Source organism: Oryzias latipes, chromosome 7 (assembly GCF_002234675.1).
Source record: "Oryzias latipes chromosome 7, ASM223467v1".
NCBI lineage: Eukaryota > Metazoa > Chordata > Actinopteri > Beloniformes > Adrianichthyidae > Oryzias > Oryzias latipes.
Genome location: NC_019865.2, coordinates 30968414 through 30991120, shown reverse-complemented (window position 1 = coordinate 30991120; position 22707 = coordinate 30968414). Strand labels below are relative to the sequence as shown.

The 22707-nt window shown below is 41.0% G+C and overlaps 1 protein-coding gene across 2 annotated transcripts; it reads right to left on the bottom strand.

Annotated features, from left to right (window-relative positions):
- Nucleotides 1–82: 82 nt before the first annotated feature.
- LOC101162989 (6-phosphofructo-2-kinase/fructose-2,6-bisphosphatase) lies at nt 83–22570 on the bottom strand. Of its 2 annotated transcripts, XM_023957045.1 has the most exons (14): nt 22428–22569; nt 18395–18520; nt 12414–12510; nt 11674–11740; nt 11189–11263; nt 11036–11092; nt 10361–10482; nt 9866–10073; nt 8662–8808; nt 6971–7075; nt 5041–5170; nt 3049–3111; nt 1664–1728; nt 83–657 (listed from the first exon to the last, which is right to left on the bottom strand). In XM_023957045.1, exons 1-14 carry the CDS (start codon nt 22549–22551, stop codon nt 598–600), a joined length of 1446 nt encoding a protein of 481 aa, XP_023812813.1. In that variant the 5' UTR covers nt 22552–22569; the 3' UTR covers nt 83–597. The 2 variants fall into 2 exon arrangements, with proteins under 2 accessions (XP_023812813.1, XP_023812814.1); XM_023957046.1 differs by lacking the exon at nt 3049–3111 and having other exon boundaries at nt 22428–22570.
- Between the last annotated feature and the right edge of the window lie 137 nt (nt 22571–22707).

Sequence of the window (22707 nt, the reverse complement as noted above, 5' to 3'; positions counted from 1 at the left end):
CTGTTTCCTTTGAGATGGGAACACATTCGTCAGGATGATGCATTTGTGGGAGGAGCAGCTGAAGTCAGATTGCAGAAACCGACTAGCGGGTAAAGTGTCTTTATTTCAATAAACTGGATCCCCAGCTCGGTCTGGCTGCTGCTCCTGGTCACATGCTGCAGTGAAGATGGCGTTCCACTCCAGACTCTCCACAAATCACTCAACATATGGTTGTCATGGTCACTGGTACAAACGGCAACAGCCTTCCTGTCTGCTAATCTGCAGAAGACAACCTGTGCATTTGTACTTATTGAGTCTTCCTGTGAGGAAGAAAGGATCCAGTTTTGAAAATGGGAGCACCTCGCATTTAGGTCTGTGTGCTGTGGAGATGGCAGCCGGAGCCCAGAAGCTCCACTGGACCAACTTCAGGGTCAAATTTCTTTGTGTAGAGAAGTAAAAGATGCGATTTTTAGGACCAGAAAAGAACTTCTCAGCAGAAATCATAAAATGCCCATAATGGTTAAATTCCACTGGGTAAGTATTTCTGACAGCATTAAGATGAAAGGAAACGGCTTGAATGTAAAACTCCTGGGAAGCAGAGTGGCAGAGCTGCGTCCTCTACATGTGGTCTGGAACCGTCTCCAGGGCCTCCTCTGGGTCTCTGTCCACGTCCACATTCTGACAGACAGGAAGAGGACGGATCCTTATTAGAAAGTTGTTTACATTCATTTATGTCCACACAGGAATATTGATTCTGCTTATAAATATGCAGATTAAAATACAATAACGTGAATAAAAAATGAGAGGTTTGAAAAATATATATTTTTAAACACTGTAGAATTTATGAACATTACTAAACTGTAAGGAAATGTTCTAATAATCCTTTACTTTTGAATTTTCAGTGTTTCAATGAAAACCTTTCCAATAGATCTGACATGTTATTTATGTAACAAACTGCAGGCCAATAACTTTTAAACATATGTTGGCACTAACTCCAAAAATGTTTTCATAACAATACTGCACAAGGAAAATAGGCCAAAGTTGAAAAAGTATTGTAACTGTATATGTTTGAAATATTTGTGGTTTGTCATAACTACAGCCATAAGATTGGATACGTTAGAACAAAATATATGAATGTATAAGAACTTCACACCATTACCATGTAAAATACCGGTATTTTGGTTTATTTGTCTTTGGTTACATTCAATTCAACTTTATTTAGCTCATGCAACAATAGCTGTCTCAATGGGCTTCATGCAAGAACATGAAATCATTAAAAATGTCATCATCAGACGGGGTCTGAGTGACTTCATGTAAGTTAATTCTCTGATGGGGCTTTTATTGCATGTAAAACTACATGTTTTAACTTTTTCTGTAGTTTGGTAATTATAGTAATATGCATTTTCCACAATTGAACATCGTCATTATTCATTTTTTTCACCCCGTTTGCATTACTTCTCATTCATAGCTGCTCTTTCAAGCAACCATTAATGAGAACCCAATCTCACAGAAAATCATTATATTTTTTCTTTCAGTTCATTCAGCCCTCGTGTCTGATTTGTTTTTCCTCTTGAATGTGTCTGTGGTTGAACAATCGCACATGAAACATGAACTCTCCATAAGAGACCCAATGAGAGACAGGAAACGGCTCATGCAGCCTCTTTGTGGATGATGTTCAGCATACCTCTGGCCGGTCCCTGTGAGTGTTGACAGCTTCAATGTTGAGGAAGACCGATTCCACTTTGCACCCTGAGGGGAGAAACATGGTGAGGTGATGCTCAGGCATGACGAAATCCTGAATAGTCTAAGTGATCTTCCTACAGATTACTATTGAAAGAACAACTGTTCTCATTGACCACATCTACACACATAATCCAAGTTCAAACCATAATCTGGAGAAGGATTAGATTTTACGATGTGTTGTAATCATAATCTGAACTGTCTGTGTCAGATGATAAACTGATGGAGGCTGGTTCATTAAACCTTGTCACATAAGCAACAAAATAACTGAGTTAGGTGTCAAGACAGACTGCAGGCATCTCCTAAAGAGATGATTTAGTCCAGAGAGGCTCTGCTTTATTTATTTATTTTTTAAGTTTTTTAATTGCTTTTTTAACAGTGTTTTAAACACACACACAACACAAACACTGCCAGTGTACAATTGAGAAACAGCATAAATACCCACATACAGCAACAACAAAGAAGGATTCATCCCAAGAATGCAAAGAAAGGTTAACAATAGTCATCAGATGAGAGGCTGGGTTATCGCCTGATTAAAATGATCCATAAAGGTCCCCAAGTCTTTGTGAATTTCTCCTGCCGACCTGTCAGTTTGTATCGGATTTCCTCAAGGTACAAACAGCTCACCATGTCGTTTAGCCATTTACAGAATCTAGGGGAAGTAGAAGCCTTCCACTCCTTCAGAATAATCCTCTGAGCTATAATCATTCCAAACATGACTGCCTGTTGAGTTGAGTGGGACAGATTCTGAGTTTTCCCTGAACAACCAAATAATCAGAACATTGGGAGTTGTTTGTACATTGTAAACTGAACTAAACAACTTCAAAATATCAGACCATAAATGTGTTAGCATGGGGCATGAGTAAAATAAATGAGATAAAGAACCTATACCGGTTTGACAGCGGTTACAGGTTGGTGAAATCTTGGTTGCAATCTTGTTTTGGAGTAATGCAAACGGTGGATTACTGTAAACTGTATGAGTTGAAGATGTGCACTTATGGATCCCTTTCAAAGTGCTTAACCACAAACTAATAGGGATTTCTATTCCAATGTCATCAGCCCACTCAACCTAAATGTGAGCAGTTGTTGGTGGCCTATAAAAACATCTGACAAAATTTGAAATCAAATTTTTAGATGTCGACGCTTTAATCAAAACTTTATGAAATTCAGTTCTTGAAACTAAGTTATAGATTGTTTAACAACGTCTGATTTGCAAATACCTGAAAACAGAGATGCTTCGCTTTAACCCTGAAGTTTTAAACCAACAAATTATTTTACAGATAAAGGAATGCAGACAGAGAGGAAAGCTGAGACATAAGAGAGACTGACCGTAGGCGATGGGGGTCAGCTTTAGCACCGTGTGGAGAGGACACTTCAGGTATGGCAGCTCATCTGACACACAGTGCATTCATTTAACCACAACACAAGCTTTGGTAAAAAAACAAAATCATATTCATCTAAATTTTGTGCAACAGCAAGAGTTTTGTTTGCTGAGTTTGCTCAGTTTCTTTTTTGGGGTGGGGGAGCCTAAATTTTTAAGTTCACATTTCAGTTGGCTGGGGGCAGTTCAGGACTGGCACGCAGGAAAGCTGGGGTCACTTCTCAGGGCGTGCAATGAGCTAAATCCAGTGGGGGCCCTCAGGTGAGACCCTGAGCACTGCTGCCTATCTGGGTCTACGTGGGCCCTTAGAGTACAGGGTTGTGTCAGGAAGGGCATCCGGCACAAAAGCTCTCTGCTGAACCGCCTGTGCGGCTCACTGAGCGCTGATTCACTGTGGCCACTCCTGACAGGAGGGGCCGAAGGGTGAACAACAACACATTTGAACTTTTTCACAAGTTACACTTTAAGGCTAGAGATTTACTTTAGAAACTAGTGGTTTAAGATGGTTCTATAGAAGGTTTAAATCTTGAACAAATTCATTAAAATGCTCTAGTCTAAACCTCATAGAGTGCACAGAAGTAGTCTCCATTTTGTTCTTTGTTCATTTTTACACAGTTTTAATGTGTTCTCACTGTTTTATACATTTTCTCTTTCTGTTCTATCTGTATGTGCTTCTTCTTTGGGATTGTTTGCACTTCTACTGCCTTTTTTCTCTCTCTCTTTTTTTAGTCACTTTATTTTTTTCGTCTTAAGGCCCGTACACACCGGGACGAATATTCGCCAGCGTTTTTCAACACGTTTTTTGTGTTCACACCCAGGCGATTTTCGCTGACGATGAGCCGAGCGAACATGCAATTTCATTCCCTGACATTAGATGGCGCCTAATGTAAAACAGAAATACTCCTGTACACAAGGTGGCGCTGCGCAACTTGACGCTTCTTAAAGTCGCTTTTCACTCAGAAAAAGAGAGCAAGTATTTACGCGCTTGTCAGAATAAAACAGAGAAAACATGAATATTTCAAGCACCAGTAGCTCCAGCTCCAGTTCCAGCGATGAAGAAATTATAATTCTGTTGAATGATGAAAGACGCCGGAAAAGACGTCGATTTTGGGTACATCACATAGTTACGAGAAGAGAAGAACATGGGGAGTTTTATCGACTGGTACAAGAGCTGAAAATGTATCATGAGTGTTTTTCGGGGGTATTTTAGAATGTCCGTCAGTGAGTGCATCTTCTTTCTTAGTCTTATTTCTTCGCGGCAGTGTAGACGCTACTTGGCGTCTATCTTCTTCGCTGGTATGTGTGCTCAGAAAGACAGTTTTGTGTTTGAGCGCCCCCAAGTTGTGTTTTACTGTAACTTCAGAAGCTCAAGACACGTGTGCAAATGCGCCGTTCTCATTGGTCGTATAGTTTTTGACGCGGTGCGTCAAACCAAAAAAACAAACCCTAGGCGTTTTTAAAAAATGACGCTTTGACGCGTGGCGTTTTTCGCGTGGGTGTGCACACTCACATTGGTGCCCTTTGTTTAGTCACGAGGCGTTAAACGCCGGGTGAATATCGCGCACGAAATTTGTCCCGGTGTGTACGGGCCTTTTTATTTTATTTTTTATTTTTTGAAGTTAGATTCCCCGTTTAGACTGGAGTTTGAAGAGAAAAAGGATTTCAATTTCCATGTACGTGAAAACATCATAGAGATTGACAATAAAGTTGACTTTGACCTGGACTGCAGACTGTCTGCAGATGAAAGCTGCTTTAAAAGCTACGTTTAGACTGAGGCACATCCCATCCTCTGTGATTCATGGCTGTTTAACATGAGAAGCTGGGACTTTTGATGTGTGGTGGAATTCCTGCTTGGAGGTTTTACTTGTCCTGCACTCTGAAGATCACCATAAAGTGAGTAAAAAAATAAATAAATAAAAACAAAAGGTTTTTTCTCTCACCATCACTTTTGTTCAGGAAGTATGCCAGCAGACATCTCATCACCGCTTGATGACAGATGACCAAAACATTTTCCTGCCTTTCCAGCTCCATGATGACTGGCTCCAGGCGGTGGACGAGGTCCTCGTACGACTAGATATAGAAAACCATTGGGATGGTCAGCTTCTCTGACACAATCTCCAGCCAGAGACACTAAAAGAAAATGTCATGACTGCCGCTGCCCCTCCCTCTCAGCGGCCGCTCATCAGGTCTGATTCTCCTCACCTGTACGCCTCAGTATTTAAGCCTGCCACGTAGTCTCAGTTATTGCCGGAACGTCTAGCCTTTTTGCCTGACTACCAGCCTTGTTGTTGTGATTTGAGCTGAAGTTCAAGTTATTAACCTCACGCCCTGTCTATGTTAACGCTCCAGGTCCTCAAGCCAAACAACTTACCTGTCACGCTTCCAGAGACCAAGCATTCTGCCTGCTCGTCAGCCGACGCTCTCACTCCGTGTCTTTCTCCACAAGACTGCTATTCCAAGTCGGATCCATCCCAAGAATCTCACATTCCCGGCTCTGGCCTCTAGAGGACTTCTTCATTCAAGGTTTCCACGCTTCACCCCCCCCTCTCGCTTCTCCCTAAGCGACTGTTTTTCGACTCTCCTCTCAGTCTGCTGGCGGCTCCCATCTCTTGCAACGCCCTCTGGTGCCTATTCCGAGTACTGCAAGCTCCAGCTCCCCAGTCTCCTCAGCCGAATAAATATTAAGTTACATTCCTGGGTCTGTCGTTTTTGGGTTGGTCCCCAAGATCCTCCCTGACAGAAAAACTTTAAACTGCAAATAAATCATGAGGCTATGTTCACACCGTCCTCAACAACACGTATTCAAGTGATGGTTTCCAATGAAAGTCCATGTAAACTCCTGTATATGTCCGCTGTGGGTTTCTGTGATCAAAACTCGTGCATTCATGTGTCGCTACACAAGTTTTACCTCTGTCTTTGGGCTCTGCATACAAAACGCACTTTCATTGAACGAGGATTGCTTTGACCAATCAGGGACTTGGATTTGGTAATGATGTGTGGATAGTATCCTTTTCAAAACGTGGAAGTGCCAACCAGTCAAAAATTGATTAATTGCATTTTGTGCCCGGCCAGAATTGTACAACACCACGTATTTCATGTATCGGAATAGAGCTGTGAAAGAAAAGCCAGGAACAAGATTCACCAGACATTTCTCACCAAGCCTCTGCCTCTTCCAACTGTGAGTACATGCGCTAGTATCAGGTAGTGACAGACCAGCGTAAATACCATTGCTAAACAATGACAGCTGTGAATGTAGCTTCACATTAATGTGATGAATAGAAACCAGGCCGTCTGGTGAAGGAGATGCTTTTCTCAGTTTTCTCCAAATGCTTTTTTATTCGTTTATTTATTTGATTGGGACAGTGCACACTAATGAACATCCATCCAAACAGTGATTGAATTCAATCTAGTAGAAGGTTAAAAATCAATGTTTACTGGACTGATTTGCTCTCAATTAAAGCTTGTGTAAGAGTGGGTGTGGCTGTCACAGGAAGAGCATTTTGTCCAAAAGCTGTTTTTCTGCAGCGGTCTCAACAATCCCCTTTAGAGGAGGTCCTGGGAGCAAACTTAAGCTATAACAAAGTTGCATTTTGTTGTTATTTTGTGGGGAAAAAAAACACATTTTCATTGTTGTCCTTCTTTCCGCTTTGATGTGCAAAGGATTTTCCACCGAAACCACTTTAGATGTCTTGTCAAGACTCAACCGTCTAAACGTGATCAAAGCAAACATACAATCACGTATGCATATGTGTATCTACATGAACCCAAACAAACACAAATGTCATCCTGTGTGCGCCACATGTATCAGAGTACCACAAACACCCCAGACAGAGCTGGAAACACAACAGCTGTCTGCTGGGGTTTGCTTACCTCTCCTTTAGGATAGCGGTATCGATATTTGTCTTGGTCCCTCAGGGCGAACTCCTCAGGGAAATGCTCTTGAATCTCCTCATACGTCATCTCCTCACAAACCCCCTGAGCAATCAAAGAGAGACGGGACAGCTTCAGTATGTTCACCCAACACCAACTGAAAACACACAATGGGTGAGAGTCCTGTCCATGACAAAAACACACCACTTCTGGAGGAAAAAAAGATTTGGAAGTGAAACTTCTGAGGAAGAAAGAGGAAAATCCTTACGGTTGCTTTACTAAATCAGGGAAGATTTGAGCAGCTATCCAATGAAAGAAGGTTTTTTTTTTAACCGTAGTCTTTCTATTTTACTCATGGACCAATTTTACTCATAGTCCTTTAGTTGTAGAAATAATATATGTTCAATTTAGTCTATTTAGTCTTTTCAGGTTCAGGAAGAGATCATTGTGATCTAATTTGCTGCAGAGCAAGGAATGTTTTTCACAATAAATGAAGAACTCCACTCTTCCTGAAACAGAAATGTACATCCTGTGAAAAAGGAAGAAACCATGTCGTCAAATACCACACAAACAGAAACGTGAGATGTTTTTGTTGGTAAAGCAAGGCAGTGTGCTCAAAACTAAATAGGAGGGAGAAGTTCCAGCACATTTTCCACCTTCAATTTGAAAGCCATGGTATGGGGGTGCAAGACGACATACAACATGGTAGCCTACAGTCGCTACCCGCCCTCACCGCCCCCTTTTGAGCCGTCCCAATGGCTTAGCGGCTGCTCCACGCCCCTCACTCACCCTTTCTGTCTGCCACCCTAGTCAGAGCTTCATTTCATAAAAACCTTTCTTTTCAAAATAGCGCCTTTTCTGTGGGTTTTGTCTCCATAGCAACTATTTAATTTTTTGGGTTACCTGGGGATGACAAACAGGTCTATATCATTTCTAGAAGGAAACGTTTTGGATTTCGTTGACGACTGAGTTTTTTGGTTTACCACACCCACATTTCTGACATGTTGACATTGTATGTTATATTGTTTCGTTAAGCGATTAATGTGTTAAATGTTAACAAAACTCTGGTGAAAAATGTGCGAGCCACAAGGGAACTCCACTTTTGTCAGCTTGCCACATGAAATCTATAAATCTTAAAACCAATTTTTTATCTCACGTAGCTTCCTAATGATGGTCGGGGAGTTAGGAGGTGATGGATTGAAATCCCTAGGCAAAGTTTAAATTTGTAAAAGGTACAAAAAGTTGTGTTTTTTTTTAAAGAACATTAAAGATGGTGGCGTCTTCCCAAGGACAAAAGTCAACTTCAGTAGTGGTTGTAGACTTAACTTTGTATACTTTTGCAGGTCAATGTAAAACCACAGATCACCCAACCCATTCACAACAGCATTGTCAAAAGAAAATCAAAGAAAGATAATCATAATTTCTTTACAAGCTGGGATAAATATCAAGCAAGAAGCAAATTCCAACACTGAAAGTTTAGAAACACACGACCCTGATCCCCCCCACACATACGCACATACACACACGCATAAACAGCAATGAATAGGGAGGAAACGCTACATCATGGTAGACACACCTCTTTCCTAACTATTAAGAGAACTTCTTTAAAAATGTCCTTATTCTTCTAGTATTTGGTTTTTATTACACAATCAGAGACAGTAATAGAAGTCTGAATGGATTTGTTTCCTCACAGCATCTATTTCATTCAGGGCCTTCCACTGTTCATACTGCACTCCCAGAAACTCTGCCGTCTGGATGGTCCTCTTCATGTGGCTTGTCCACACCTTAAGGTCGCTGATGCTTTGGTCACGCATGTAGTCACCCAGAGCAGTGGCAAACTGATGGACAGACAAGAGCAGGGAGACAGAGTAAAATCACAATAAATGAAAGAAGATCAAACTCAAGTCACTGGGCTGGCAAGTCTTTCCATGCAATATTGCTGATGATGCCAAACTCTGTGTTTCTGGTCAAACCTGTCAAGTCATTTGTCTTTTACTCTGTGTCCTATGATGCAGATGAAACAGTCCTGACTCACGTGTGTCAAGGTTTCTTTGAGCAAAACCAAGTCCTCTCTTTTGGTTACCAAACTTGACAAACTAGGAAGTACCAAATGTTGCAGTTTCTCCTAAGGCCACTAGAGGCAGAGAGCTTTCTGCAGATTTTTGATGTGGATTACTATTTTTTTATTCATGACCCTGGTGGGAGGTAATTAGCCTTTTTGACTTCATGAAAGCTCAAATTTGCAGATATTAAAGGGAGAAGGCGTATATTTGTATAGCGCTTTTCTACCTTCTTCGAAAGCCCAAAGAACTTTACAGTCACAGTTCCATCCACACACACCGATGGCGGCTCCACTGCTGAACACTGCCGGGAGCAATGTGGGCTTCAGTGTCTCACCCAAGGACACTTCAACACTAGACGGGAACCGTATCTACAATCTTCTGATCAGAGGTTGACCACTCTACCTCTGCATATTAAAGGAAGCGTCCTTCTAGTTGGCAGGGGGGTTGACCAATGGGGGAACCTAACAGAGCATTAGCTTTTCCTCGTCCCCCAGTTGGTGTTCTTGGACACAGTGAACTCCGGTCAATGCCCCTACCCCTTTTAGCCGGGGAGAATCTCACCAGGGGGAATTTCACTGTATGTTTTTGGGCAAGACTCCACACAATGCAGGATTTGTGTTAGGGGCATATTGTAAAAGGCCCTGTAACAAATCCTTGATAAATGTGAAAGAATTTGTGCTCATAAACTGTTTTAAAGCAAGTTAAACATCACACAATCTGATGGGAGCAAAAAAATGCAGCAGCCCCTTGGAGCCAAAGGCTGAAAAAGTGCAGATGAACGTCCTGCTTTAGGGAATAGCAAACAGCAGTGTTATGGATTCAACAGTCTGACCTTCGTCCCGCGATGGGAAAGCCCGGGGTCTCCTCCAATGCGGCCTAAGAGGTTGAGTTCACTTTCCCCGTGACGACACAGGTAGATAGATCTGGGGGTGACGTGGATGTTCATGAGATAGTACACAATCCTGCTTTGGATGTGGTCCTGGACCTTGTTCACCAGGTATCTGCTGCCCACATTGAAGATTTTGATGTACGACAAGTTCCTGCACCACCGGAAAACATGATATCAAATCTCCAAAAACTCTTTTAGACTGCAGAGAGATATTGTTGTTTTAAACTACTTTCTATGTTAATTTCACCCAAACGTTTATCTTGATCATATTTTTCACATTTTCTCAAATCGAGGATTTTAATCTTTCAAGACTGATCTTATCTAGTTCAAAACCAAATAGCCTCCTTAAAAAGAGGCTGAACTAAATTGATCATTGACATGGATGTTAGGTTAAGAGCATTAGACAGGAAGACGTGTGCCTCTGAGGAGTACCAGTACCTGTCTGTGTCGTCATCTAGGGGAATGTAGGTCTGCTGATAGCATTCAATCCTCTTTAGAAAGTCAACTAAAGCCTCCTCTTTGTCACAGTCAGTGTAATCTGGACTTGTCAGCTTTACTTGCTGTTGAGAGACACACATAAAATCCTGTTTCCTTGCAAATGTGCACACAGAAAAAATGTGCGTCAATTTAAAAAATGTTTTTCCCGTTTTTCTATATGTATTGAGCGTGAGGAATCACTGTAGCTTTGTAAAATTTAAAAATCAAAGAACCTGGTGATTTAGTGTCCTCAGCTGACCTTTGGTTTTGAGAGACAATAATGTTGCTGATCTGATGCAACCAAATCTAAGTGCACCCTCCATGTAAGAGGCATTGCTTTATTGGGTCAAATTTACATTGGAGCAGCCACCTCATGTGAAATAATATAAGTTACTTCTGCACTGAAGACACTTTGACCTAAGGGGGAAAAACCTGGATAGATGTTACAAGTCAAACCAGCATTGGGACACAATTGAATACAATCTTTATCCAAGTCAAATGCAAAACAAGACACTGAATGTGTCAAAAATGCTAATAAATAATTGCATGGCTTAGTTCTGTCAGAATTAACTAACATTGATTTCCTTTTATCCGCTCTGGCATTCATTTCCAATTCAACATCTACAGTTCACTTACTTTAATATTTTCAGCAATAATTTCTGGATCATCACAGATCGACTCCACAAAGAAAACCTACAAAGGCAGGAACCAAAAAATAAGTCCAGTCTGATTTGGTTGAAATATTTAAGCAAACAACAGAGACCAAACGTGGGGAAATTCTTCTTCAACCTTGTAACCGTTGTCCTTGGCAAAGCTGAGGATGACCTGTCTGCGCTCTGGAGTGGTGTTGGTGGCATCAAACACCTGGAGACAGTCAAGGTTTAGTTGATAATGTACATAGTCCAGATTATTTGAGGGATTAAACTGATCATGAAGCCAGGAATGTCTACTTTCATGGGAACTTCAATAGCATTTGTTCTGGTTCCTTTACAGCAGTCAGTCTTTTTATTTGTAATTTGTTGAAGTGTGAAGTGGAGTAGCTCTCTCGGCTGCTTCATGAGATGTAAATTGTCGGAAGATGTTGGTTATAGAAAATCTAAATATATTATTAATTATTATTATTATTTATTATTTGTTAAGCAGGTAGTTAAAGGTTCAACACAGGCCTGTGTTCAATTTCTTTAAGCTTATAAGAAAACATTTGATAACTGTTTTTATAAATTACTTAATGAATTAAATGTCGCATTCGAGATTTGAGATTGGAATGAACTTACCGCAACCTGACCCTGGTACCTTGTGAGATAGGTAAACACATCTTTTAAAGCAGCAGCAACACATGTCCTGTGTTCAGAGGTAGAAACAAAAAAACACCCAATTATTACAAAGTTTAAAAAAGCACAAACTAACATCCATCCATTTTCTTAACTTGCTATATCCCTTTGGGGTCACAGGGCCCTGTCTGTTTTCCTTTAGAGTAACCAATTAACTTTTGAATCTATGAAGTTTTTGGACTTTTGGAGGAAGCCGAAGTGCTCAGGTTAAACACGATTATAAATGAAAGGATTTAAACCTGTATTAGGCCTTAATAGTGTTTTAGAAACTACAATCAGTGGGCCAAAGTCATCCTGTTCTGCTCCATTCTGATCATCCACTGTCAGACAAACAGATCCATGTTCATCTTTGTTTTCCTCATCTGAGCTGGAATCTGGATCTAAACTGTACGGCTGGATAGATCTGATATTGCTGCCATTTTTGTTGCACCAGTAATGTTAGGTTGGGGCGTGAGGGGCTGTAAGCTAGTGGAAGAGAATGTAAACAAATGGGTGACGGTATGTAGGCTTGGTCAGACTTGGAGGTGAATTTCTTATGAACTCCTGCCACTCTACAGAAACTTTGTCTCTAGAAAATGATACTAAAAATGGCTTAAAATGGCATAATCATAATTAAAAGACCACTGGAAACACTTTAGTATACAGATCAAAAGAGGATTGGAGTGGGACTTTTAGGATCCTACTTGCGTATCTCCATTGCCTCTGTGTTGTCAGGGCTAAAGAATTCATAGCTGTTGTAGGAGCACGTAGCCTCTCTTCTGTATTCTCCAACATTGAAAGCTGTGAAACAAAGAAAAAAAGCAGTAATGTTGTAGCATTGCCACACAAATATAGGATTGTCATTTTGCTGTTGGGATAAAAAAACAGTAAATACTTTCCAAATTATCCACCAATATTAATGGTCCAGTATGTCATTAAGTTTCCAGGTGAGCACATTATAATAGTTTGATTTGTATTTGGTTTTGGATTATGTTTTTGTGGACTACAAATATGGCGGCCAAGAGACTTCCTGCGGGTGACTTCCGGTCACTCAGGTGTGTGGCTGATGACAGCTAATGACAGCAGAAAAGAGAGAAAGATGGGGCCAAGCAAGAAAAAGGAGAAACAAACTGGCTGGGGTGATGTTTGACTGCCGCTTGAAGGATGGATTAAAGCAACGGATGGTTCTATGGATTAAAAAAGCTGAGGAATATACCGGAACTTTCTGCCACACTTCCTAAGGTCTTCCTTCACCAGAAAGTCTCACGATTTCCATCACAGCTGATCCGGTAAGAAGTCGTTGACCATCAGAAGGCGGACGGAGCATCACAGGCCCCACTATCTTTGAGACTGCTTTGTCCAGAGGGACAAAAGACGCCAAAGAAACTTTAGAAACTTTAAAGTACTGTGTAAATAAGAAAAAGACTGGGTGTAGTTGAAGTTGTAAGTATATGTGTATATTTCAATATACCACCATTACCTGGGAAACCTCATTGTGTTGGAGTTGTTTTGAATAAATGGAGAAAAGGAATCAAGCACATTCAGTTAAAGAAGTAGATCCCTGATTAATTTTTTTGTAAATACTCTCATTTAATGCTGAGTGTTACATATGGTGGCCAGTATGGGGACTTATTTGTAATGTAGTGAATGTGTTGTTTGATTTTTTTTGGGGCATTTGTATTTATTTAAAATGGCAACTTCACAGAAACAAAGTCATGATGAAATGTTGCCAACCAGGATTTCACCAAATGCTATGTCTGCTGTAGATCCAGATTTTACTGCTGGAACTTTTGTCACTCATCGGTCAAATTCAGCTGGGGAAATATCATCTTTATTAAGTTCTCTTTATTTACAAAATGAGGATGAGTTGTATATGCATGATGATGATGAGTTAAATGATGAGGAGCAAAGGGTTGTGTCTGAAGGAGCTAACATTACATTAACTAACCAAGGGGGACAGCAAGAACAACTGGGGGATGTTGATTTAAAGCAGGAGGTGTTATCCTTAAGAGATAACATAAAAGAATTGGAGGACAGATTCAGGGACTCTTTGACCAGCTCCCTCAACAGAGAAACCCATTTCAGAGATTATGTGGAAGCTAGCTTGGGCAAACTAGAGAAAGCTTTTACAACTAGTGTAGAGCGGCTAGAAAAGGATAAACTGTATGCTACGTCGTGATGAGCGTTGGAGACAGCAAATAAAGTCACTTGAAACTGTTAATTCTCCTGTAGCCCAGAGAACCATAGCCACTTCCACTCCAGCAAGTCCCGTTGTTCCATCCACTCCAAACTACTCACAGCTTTCACGTCTATCTGATGCAACCCCATATTACACCAAACCTCCTGTTCGGTTGGATTTCCCTACATTTGGCGACAAAACTGATTATGATGCACTAAGCTTTATCGAGCAATGTGAGAACTACCTGGATCTTAGACCTTTACCCAATAATGAGCTATTAGGCACCCTTTCTGCTGTTTTAAAAGGGCCAGCTCTGAGTTGGTGGAAAGCCACAAAAGCTGATGTACTTGACTGGTTAACCTTTAAGGAAGCCTTTCTGTCTGCTTTTCTCCCCACTGATTACATGAACGAGGTGGAAGAGAAACTAAGAGTAACCATCCAACAGCCTGATCAGTGTATAAGGGATTTTGCTTATGATTACAGAGCATTATGCCTGAAGTGGAAACCAGACATGTCCGAAGAAGAAATAGTGCGTCGAATCTTAAATAACATAAATCCAAAGGTCGCTGGATGTCTACGTGGTACAGTGTCATCAGTTTCCCAGTTGATGAAAATAGGATCTATGGTGGAGAAAGACTGTACCGGAGTTAGAGATTACTGGCATAAGGTGCATTCTAGCTCAGACCGACCAACAAGAAGACCAATTGATAAAAAGACAACATCAAAAGGGACTGTTGGTGTCACCTTAGGACAGCCGAGCCATCGCAGAGACCGGGACCCAAGACTTTTGGTGGTTCCCATTACCATAAGAGGTGTGAGGTGTGAGGCTGTGTTAGACACTGGTAGCACTTATACCCTAATCAGAGACGGTTTATGGAGAACCATCGCTCACAAGAAGGAGTCAGGTCAACAGGGGGAAAGAACGAACTTTGTAATGGCAGACGGAACAATTCACCAGGCTTTGGGAAAAAAAACCATCAGGGTTGAGTTGCATGGAGGACAATGGCCTTTGGACATGCATATAATGGATGATGGACATCTGGCCTTCCCTCTGATTCTTGGTCTGGATTTTCTCACAAAGTCTGGAGCCCTTCTTAATCTTGCCAAAAACACTTACGGCCTGAAAACAGACCGTGGATATGTATTTCATGCATTCATTCCTCCCAAAGACTCTCCTTCTGTAAATACTGACTCTAATGTTCATTCATCTCTGCCGGGTGTTCATCTCTACTATGCTTTGCAGCCTGATGAACTTCCTTCGTGTTGGACTACTGCTAATACTGCTGCAGCATCATCATTTCACACAGAATGTCCTAAATCACTCCAACAGTTACCCATAAAATGGTCAACAGTTTCTGGTAAAGTTTCCTCAGACTTGCCTACAAATTTATCTGATATCACACAAGAACAAAATAAAGACCCTACTGTATGTGACCTACGCCAGTCCCACCTTAACCATTCTCCTCCAGGCCGCATAGGTTTTGAGACCTGTCAAGGAGTGTTCTATCGGCGGGCTCCTCGGAAAGACCAAGGCATGAAGTACCAGTTGGGGGTTCCAAAGTCACTGAGAGCAGAATTTCTCACATATTTCCACAATAACCCTCTAGGGGGACATCTTGGACAGTTAAAAACCCTTTTGCGAGTTTTGGAGGTTGCTTGGTGGCCCGGCATAAGAAAGGAGGTGTGGGAGTACACCAAGAAATGTCACATGTGTGAAAGTATGAAGGCTGTTAACATCAACCCAGCTGGATTATTGCAGTCCACCTCAGTGCACAGTCCAGGAGAAATGCTGGGAATCGACATCATGGGTCCATTTACCAGAAGCAAAAACTCCAATACTATGTTGGTGGTGGTGGTGGACTATTACACCAAATTGGTTGAAATGTTCCCTTCGAAAGATGCTAGAACACCTCGTCTAATCAAAATCCTGAAGGAGATTTTTACCCGCCAGGGGGTACCAAAATACCTGGTCTCAGACCAGGGTCCCCAATTCACTAATCATCTCATCAAAGAACTGTGTACCACAGGGGTGGTCATTCCTAAATTGACCACTAGTTATCACCCTCAGACCAATCTCACAAAACATTGCAACAAAACCATAAAGACCATGATTGCCTCAGTTGTTGGACAGTATCATACCACGCGGGACCAATGTATTCCGGAATTCCGCTTCGCCATAAATGCAGCACGTCAAGAGACCACCAGAAAGACACCTGCAGAGCGGGCCTTAGGAAGAACTATCCACGGACCACTGGAGAGACTCATCCACAAACCGCAATCTCCTGATCAGAGGTTGGCATACTCTCTGGTTGAAGGACAGTAGACGATGGCGGAAGAGGTTAAAAGGAGAATGGGGTTGCACCAGAAAAGACAAGCTAAGTACTATAATAACCGTAGGAAAGATGCGCACCTCCCAACGGGTGACTTAGTCTAGGTCTGGTCACATCCATTATCCAAAGCAACAGATAACTTTCAGCAAAGCTAGCGCCTAAGTGAGAAGGGCCAGCAACACGTATAAGAAACTGGGACCTATTAATTATAAAGTATGTATGGGTGACTCACAAAGAGAAGATGTGGCACATGTAGTAAACTTGAAAAAGTATCATGGAGCAAATCCCGATTAGCCATCAGCTGGAGGGGGGGCCTATGTAGCATTGCCACACAAATATAGGATTGTCATTTTGCTGTTGGGATAAAAAAACAGTAAATACTTTCCAAATTATCCACCAATATTAATGGTCCAGTATGTCATTAAGTTTCCAGGTGAGCACATTATAATAGTTTGATTTGTATTTGGTTTTGGATTATTTTTTGTGGACTACAAATATGGCGGTCAAGAGACTTCCTGCTGGTGACTTCCGGTTACTCAGGTGTGTGGCTGATGACAGCTAATGACAGCAGAAAAGAGAGAAAGATGGGGCCAAGCAAGAAAAAGGAGAAACAAACTGGCTGGGGTGATGTTTGACTGCCGCTTGAAGGATGGATTAAAGCAACGGATGGTTCTATGGATTAAAAAAGCTGAGGAATATACCGGAACTTTCTGCCAAACTTCCTAAGGTCTTCCTTCACCAGAAAGTCTCACGATTTTCCATCACAGCTGATCCGGTAAGAAGTCGTTGACCATCAGAAGGCGGACGGAGCATCACAGGCCCCACTATCTTTGAGACTGCTTTGTCCAGAGGGACAAAAGACGCCAAAGAAACTTTAAAGTACTGTGTAAATAAGAAAAAGACTGGGTGTAGTTGAAGTTGTAAGTATATGTGTATATTTCAATATACCACCATTACCTGGGAAACCTCATTGTGTTGGAGTTGTTTTGAATAAATGGAGAAAAGGAATCGAGCACATTCAGTTAAAGAAGTAGATCCCTGATTAATTTTTTTGTAAATACTCTCATTTAATGCTGAGTGTTACAATGTAGGTGATTTGATTAGACATCAGTAGCAGTGGTTGGGATTGTTCACGGTGAGTTTGATGCTTCACAGTTGGAAGAAGTTGGGTGTGAAATGTCAAAATAGTGCAAATCTCACCAAACTTGCTCCAGACTTTTTCTTTCACAGCTCTCTCTTGATATGAAAGACGTGCTAGGTATCATTTATTTCCAGCCATCATTAATTTCTCCTTCATGATCACTTTTCAAATGGTTTGTACTTCCTGGATTTAAAAAGCATGCTACCCAAATGTCTCTACCAAATCTGAATCCCTGATTAGTCAAAGTTCATTCATTCATTCATTCATCTTCTGCCGTTTTGTCCCTTTCAAGTCACGAGGCTGGACAAAGTTCAACTGGTTTAACTTTTGATTTGCATTCAATGGACACGCATTTTGTTCATAGAACTTAGAAAACTTTTCATTGGAAGCGGTCCCTCACTGGAACGTAGGTTAACAGGACAAAGCAAAAACCTCTCAGTTGACCTTTTCCTTGCTGGTTTTTATGACTCATTTAAATCTGTCCATTCCAGCCCATGCAAATTTATTTTGACACAGTTTGATATTTTACAGGCTACCAAAATGTTACATGAAGGTCCAGAAATGTTTTACCAAGACACAATAAGTGGAACTAACTACACATCTGTGTGTACATCCACTCCGCTCTGCCAGCATCTCCACCGTCTCCTGGTTTAGCCCCACCACACAGCCTGCCCTCTTGAGCCGGCAATTCAGTTTTTGATGTCCTCTTTGTCTGTGCAGCCCCCCCAACACACCACCAACAGTCCACGGTTTTATGTGGTGAGTTGAACCAGAATGTTTTACCAGAAGCTAATCAGCCTACATGTTTGTGTCACAGATGTATGAAAACATACCGACATCTCTGCATTGATCATGCAATCCGAAACTACACTCTGTTCTTTATTTTGAATTGACAGTAAACCGTCAATTTATGAGGAAAATAAATTAATCGATGAAATGTTATATGTAATATTATAAAAGCCATTAGTAAATATTTAAGATCATACTAATCATGTGGTGAAATGTAAACTTCTGTGTACTTTTGTCAGGTTTTACCTTTAGTCGAAACACCAATCCAGTTCAAGTATCTGGTGAGCTTCTTGGAGATGTACGTTTTTCCGCGTGCAGGCAGCCCCACCATCACTATCAGAGTTGGGGAATTGGTGAACTGGGGCACTGAAGCTGAAACAGAAAGCACATAAAACAGTTGATACTACCATTAATGTAGGATAGAAAACTCTGGCTGACTCCAAATATGACCTGCATGCAATGTCTATGAGAGACCCTCCACTCTCAAAGAAGAAGTCACAACCCTGAAACAGAAATTAAATTGAGTTCCTTGTTGTCTTGAATCTGTTTCTTTAACAAGATGCTGCCTTTTTATGTCAGGGTTTGGGTTTTTTGCCTCTGTTTTTGCTTCTGTTTTTCTTCTGTCATGAGTTGAGTTCTGTTTCCTGTTTTATTTTGAAGGTTTCCTGTATGTGTTAGTTTTGAGTTTCACTTCCCTGGTCCCAATCTCTCCTGATGGTTTTCACCTGTGTCTTGTCAGTTCTGTTTGTATATAAGTCTTGTCTCTGCCGTCCTCTTGTGCTGGTCCCTACTGTTGTTTGCCTAACTGTCTGAGTCTCTATGTTCCTGGTTATACAGAGTTTGTTGTGTTTGGTTCCCTTGCTCTGCAGCGCTTTTTGTTTTTAGGATAAAAACCTTTTTGACTTGGAACCACCTGTCTCTGCATTTTGGGTCTTTCAACAACCCCCCCAACCAGACATTTTAAGTGCAGTTTTTACCTAAAGGTAAACCTAGGTGTGTGAAATATACTCCAAATACATTCTGAGGATGTCACGAGACCCATCTTGTGGGGAAGCTTTGTTTGGGAACCATTGCGATATGGCCAGTGATTATTGCTTATGGGATTTATTTTTTTTAATTTAAAACAGTTTCTCCTAAGTCTCCAAACTCTCCATTAAATGTCCACATCAGTCAGGTGGTACAGCCAAACACTGATGTTTCAGGCATCATCATCATTTCCAGCTCCTCCCCCAGACGAGGCAATCCTTAGAATGCGCATTGAGGTAAGGCTTCCTCCACTACTCGGCACATCCCCATTGACTGCACAAGGGGACTAGACTGGGTGAGTGTGACACCACTCATAGAAAATAGTTTTCTGCCAGTTCTAACTAAACGAAGTAAACTTATTTTTTTGCAAAACCGGTGTGCTATGCTGCACCAAGACAACATCAGTAAGCAGTGATCGGTCAGAGTCAGTCTGGAAGTCCACACTCCTACCACTTGAAAGGGGCCTATATGAAATCTTTCAAACATACAACATACTTTTGAGGCATCTGATTGGTCAGTTTATAACATGAATAACTCTCTCTACAGAAAAAAACATCACAAATAAAGGAGGATTATCAAGAACATGTAAAATATTTATCAGATCCAGAATGGTTCTTCTGACCAATAGAATGACTGAGTAACAGCTGTTTATTTCTCTATAGAAGTCCATGGGATTTGGGCTTTTTGCAGCCAGGGGGTACTTCCTGTTTTGAACACCAGGGGGCGGGATCTCTCAGTCCAGTTCTCAGACACAGTAAATGCACGTGCCTCAAAGTCTGAGACAGAGCATCACATCACTGGCCAAGCCTGGTCTCCTGGATTTTGGATTCTAGATCACCAGATCCTGACACTCCTCAGATGGCCTCAAACGTCCAAAGTTGTTCAACCACGTTAGAGGCAGCTTGGGACCAGGTTCTGAATTTGTGGTGTTCAGGCTTTTTTATGGATACTAGTACTGTGACACATCAGACTCTCTTCATCCCTGGCAACCACAGTCATCCTCTCCATTCATTCCCCTTGAAGTGGAGCAGAATTAATAGCCGCAGGCTGTTTTTGCAGAGTTTATTCACTAATTTTACTATTATACAAAGGTTTTATTATTTAATGAATTAAAATTGACAGCATTTCACCTATGAGTATAACTCTGGTGGGGGTCTCCATTTTGTGCATGTCCCCCCTCTAACCTCTACTGAAGAACCGAGAACAGCAATGTCTGATGCCTTTTTTTCAGATCATTATCTTGGGAAAATAAGTTTTCCTTTCTTGTGATAGCGAGATGTTAACTCGTTATCTTGAGGAAACAAAATTTAATTCTTAAGATAACGGAATACACATCTTCAAGATCAGTATAATAAAAAGAAAAACAGTTTAGTGAAAGAGATCATGGGATCCTTTTCTCTGGTGTTTCACCGGAGAATTATGATCCTTTTTGCTCGCTATAAAGAGGCACTGCTTTTCATGTGTTCCCAATAAAGAACATGTAAAACAAGAAGGCCATGCACATCGGTGTAAAGATCATCTATAGCACATGTGTCAAACTCAAAGGCCCGCGGGCCAAATGTGGCACACCAAGTAATTTGTGTGGCCCACAAGAGCATACAATTTTTTTAATTTATTAAAACAAAAATAAAAATTGGCATGTATTTATTTACATCTAGGGAATTGTACTTTAAATATCCGATTGGGCAACTATACATTAGGACTCAAACACTGTCCATATAACCTAACCTGACTGAATCAAATGTAAAAGGATTTATGCTAGAGCAGGGATGTCAGACTCATTTTCACTGAGGGCCACATCAGCATAGTGTCTGTCCTCAAAGGGCCAGAGATAACTTATACATGTAACTAAATGTAATGGAAAAAAAAACAGGTTTGCTTGTTATTCTAGCATAAATCCTTTTAAATTTGATTCTGTCAGGTTAGGTTATATGGACAGTGTTTCAGTCCTAATGTATAGTTGCCAAATCCGATATTTAAAGTCCAATTCCCCCTAGATATGAATAAATACACAACAATTTTTATTTTAAGAATTTGAAAACTTCTATGGTCTCGCGGGCCACATAAAATGACATGGGGGGGCCGCATTTGGCCCCCGGGCCTTGAGTTTGACACGTGTGTGCTAGAGGAACAAGCAAACGTGTTTTCTATGCAACTGTAATTGTCACTTTAAAAAGATATAGTAAATAAATAAATGAGTTATTTAACATTAATAAGTAGTTACATTTATTTTTCATTACATTTAGTTACATGTATAATTTATCTCTGGCCCTTTGAGGAATACCACTATGCTGATGTGGCCCTCAGTGAAAATGAGTTGGACACCCCTGATCTATGGTGACAGGCGTCATTGATTACTTTAGTTATGGTCAGACGGGACATCATGTTGTCGGTCAGAACAACGTTCAGATAAATTGGCTATATAAAGAGAAAATGAGCAATGCTCATTGCCTCTGGTGGTAGGCGGGCGCCTGTGTTTGGCAGCGGAGCGACCACCAGTGTGTGACTGTGTGTGTGAATGTGTGTGTGACTGGGTGAATGGGTCTGTGACTGTAAAGCACTTTGTCCTTGTAGGAAGAAAGGCGCTATATAAGTATACGCCATTTACCAGAAAATGAGCAATGCTCAGTGTTCTCCAATGAAAACCTTTTTTTCAGTTTCCTTGCAAAACTCAATTCTGAGACCTAGTGTCTTGTTATTTCAAGAAAATGATCTGGAAAACATATAATCAGAAATGGCCGTTCCTGTCTTCTTTAAAGCTAAAGTCAGGACAGGTGAATTAGATTATTTTACCCATTAGATTTGAAATCTTTATTGTAATTAAAGCTATTTATAGCCCTTATTTGTTTAAAAGTGTATTTAAATACATTTAAATGTATTTAATTAACTGCTAAAAAATGTAGTAACCAATGTGCCATGAAAATAAACTTCCCACTGACCTAATTTGACAGGTAGAGTTATTGGTTTTAAAACTTTGAAGTTGATAAATAAATAGTAAAACTCTATAAAGCTAAAGCTCTTCTGTGTCTTTCTGTCATTGGTTCATCATGACCCATCAGGGTGAATGGCCGTCGGGTTTGTTCTTCACCACGTGGAAGTCCCTTAGATCCAGAGATGCCGTTCATAAGAGCCACATTCTAAAAGACCTCATGATCTCCTACTGTATGTCAGCTGATGTTTCACTTTAGCAAATTTGAGCGTGTAAAGACAAACATGACACTCGAGAGCTGTGCAACAGCGTCCGTGTACTCACAGCCTCTGCGTTTGTTCAGTCTGCTTTTCATCCATGGCACCCAGGTCTTCTCCAGAGGGTTCTGAGTCAGTGTTGCCTGGCTTTTTGACATTTCTTCAGCTTGTGATGCTGCTTCTCTGTCCATCACCTTGTTTTATACAGTGAGGGATTTTGAACTTTCTGACCCTGATTCAGAGCAGGAGGAGCTTAAGTGGTCAGTGGGGCACCTGTTTGGACCACTGCAAAACAAGCATGTTTGATTGGTTCTGAGGGACACATTATAACTCAGCAGTCATTTTCC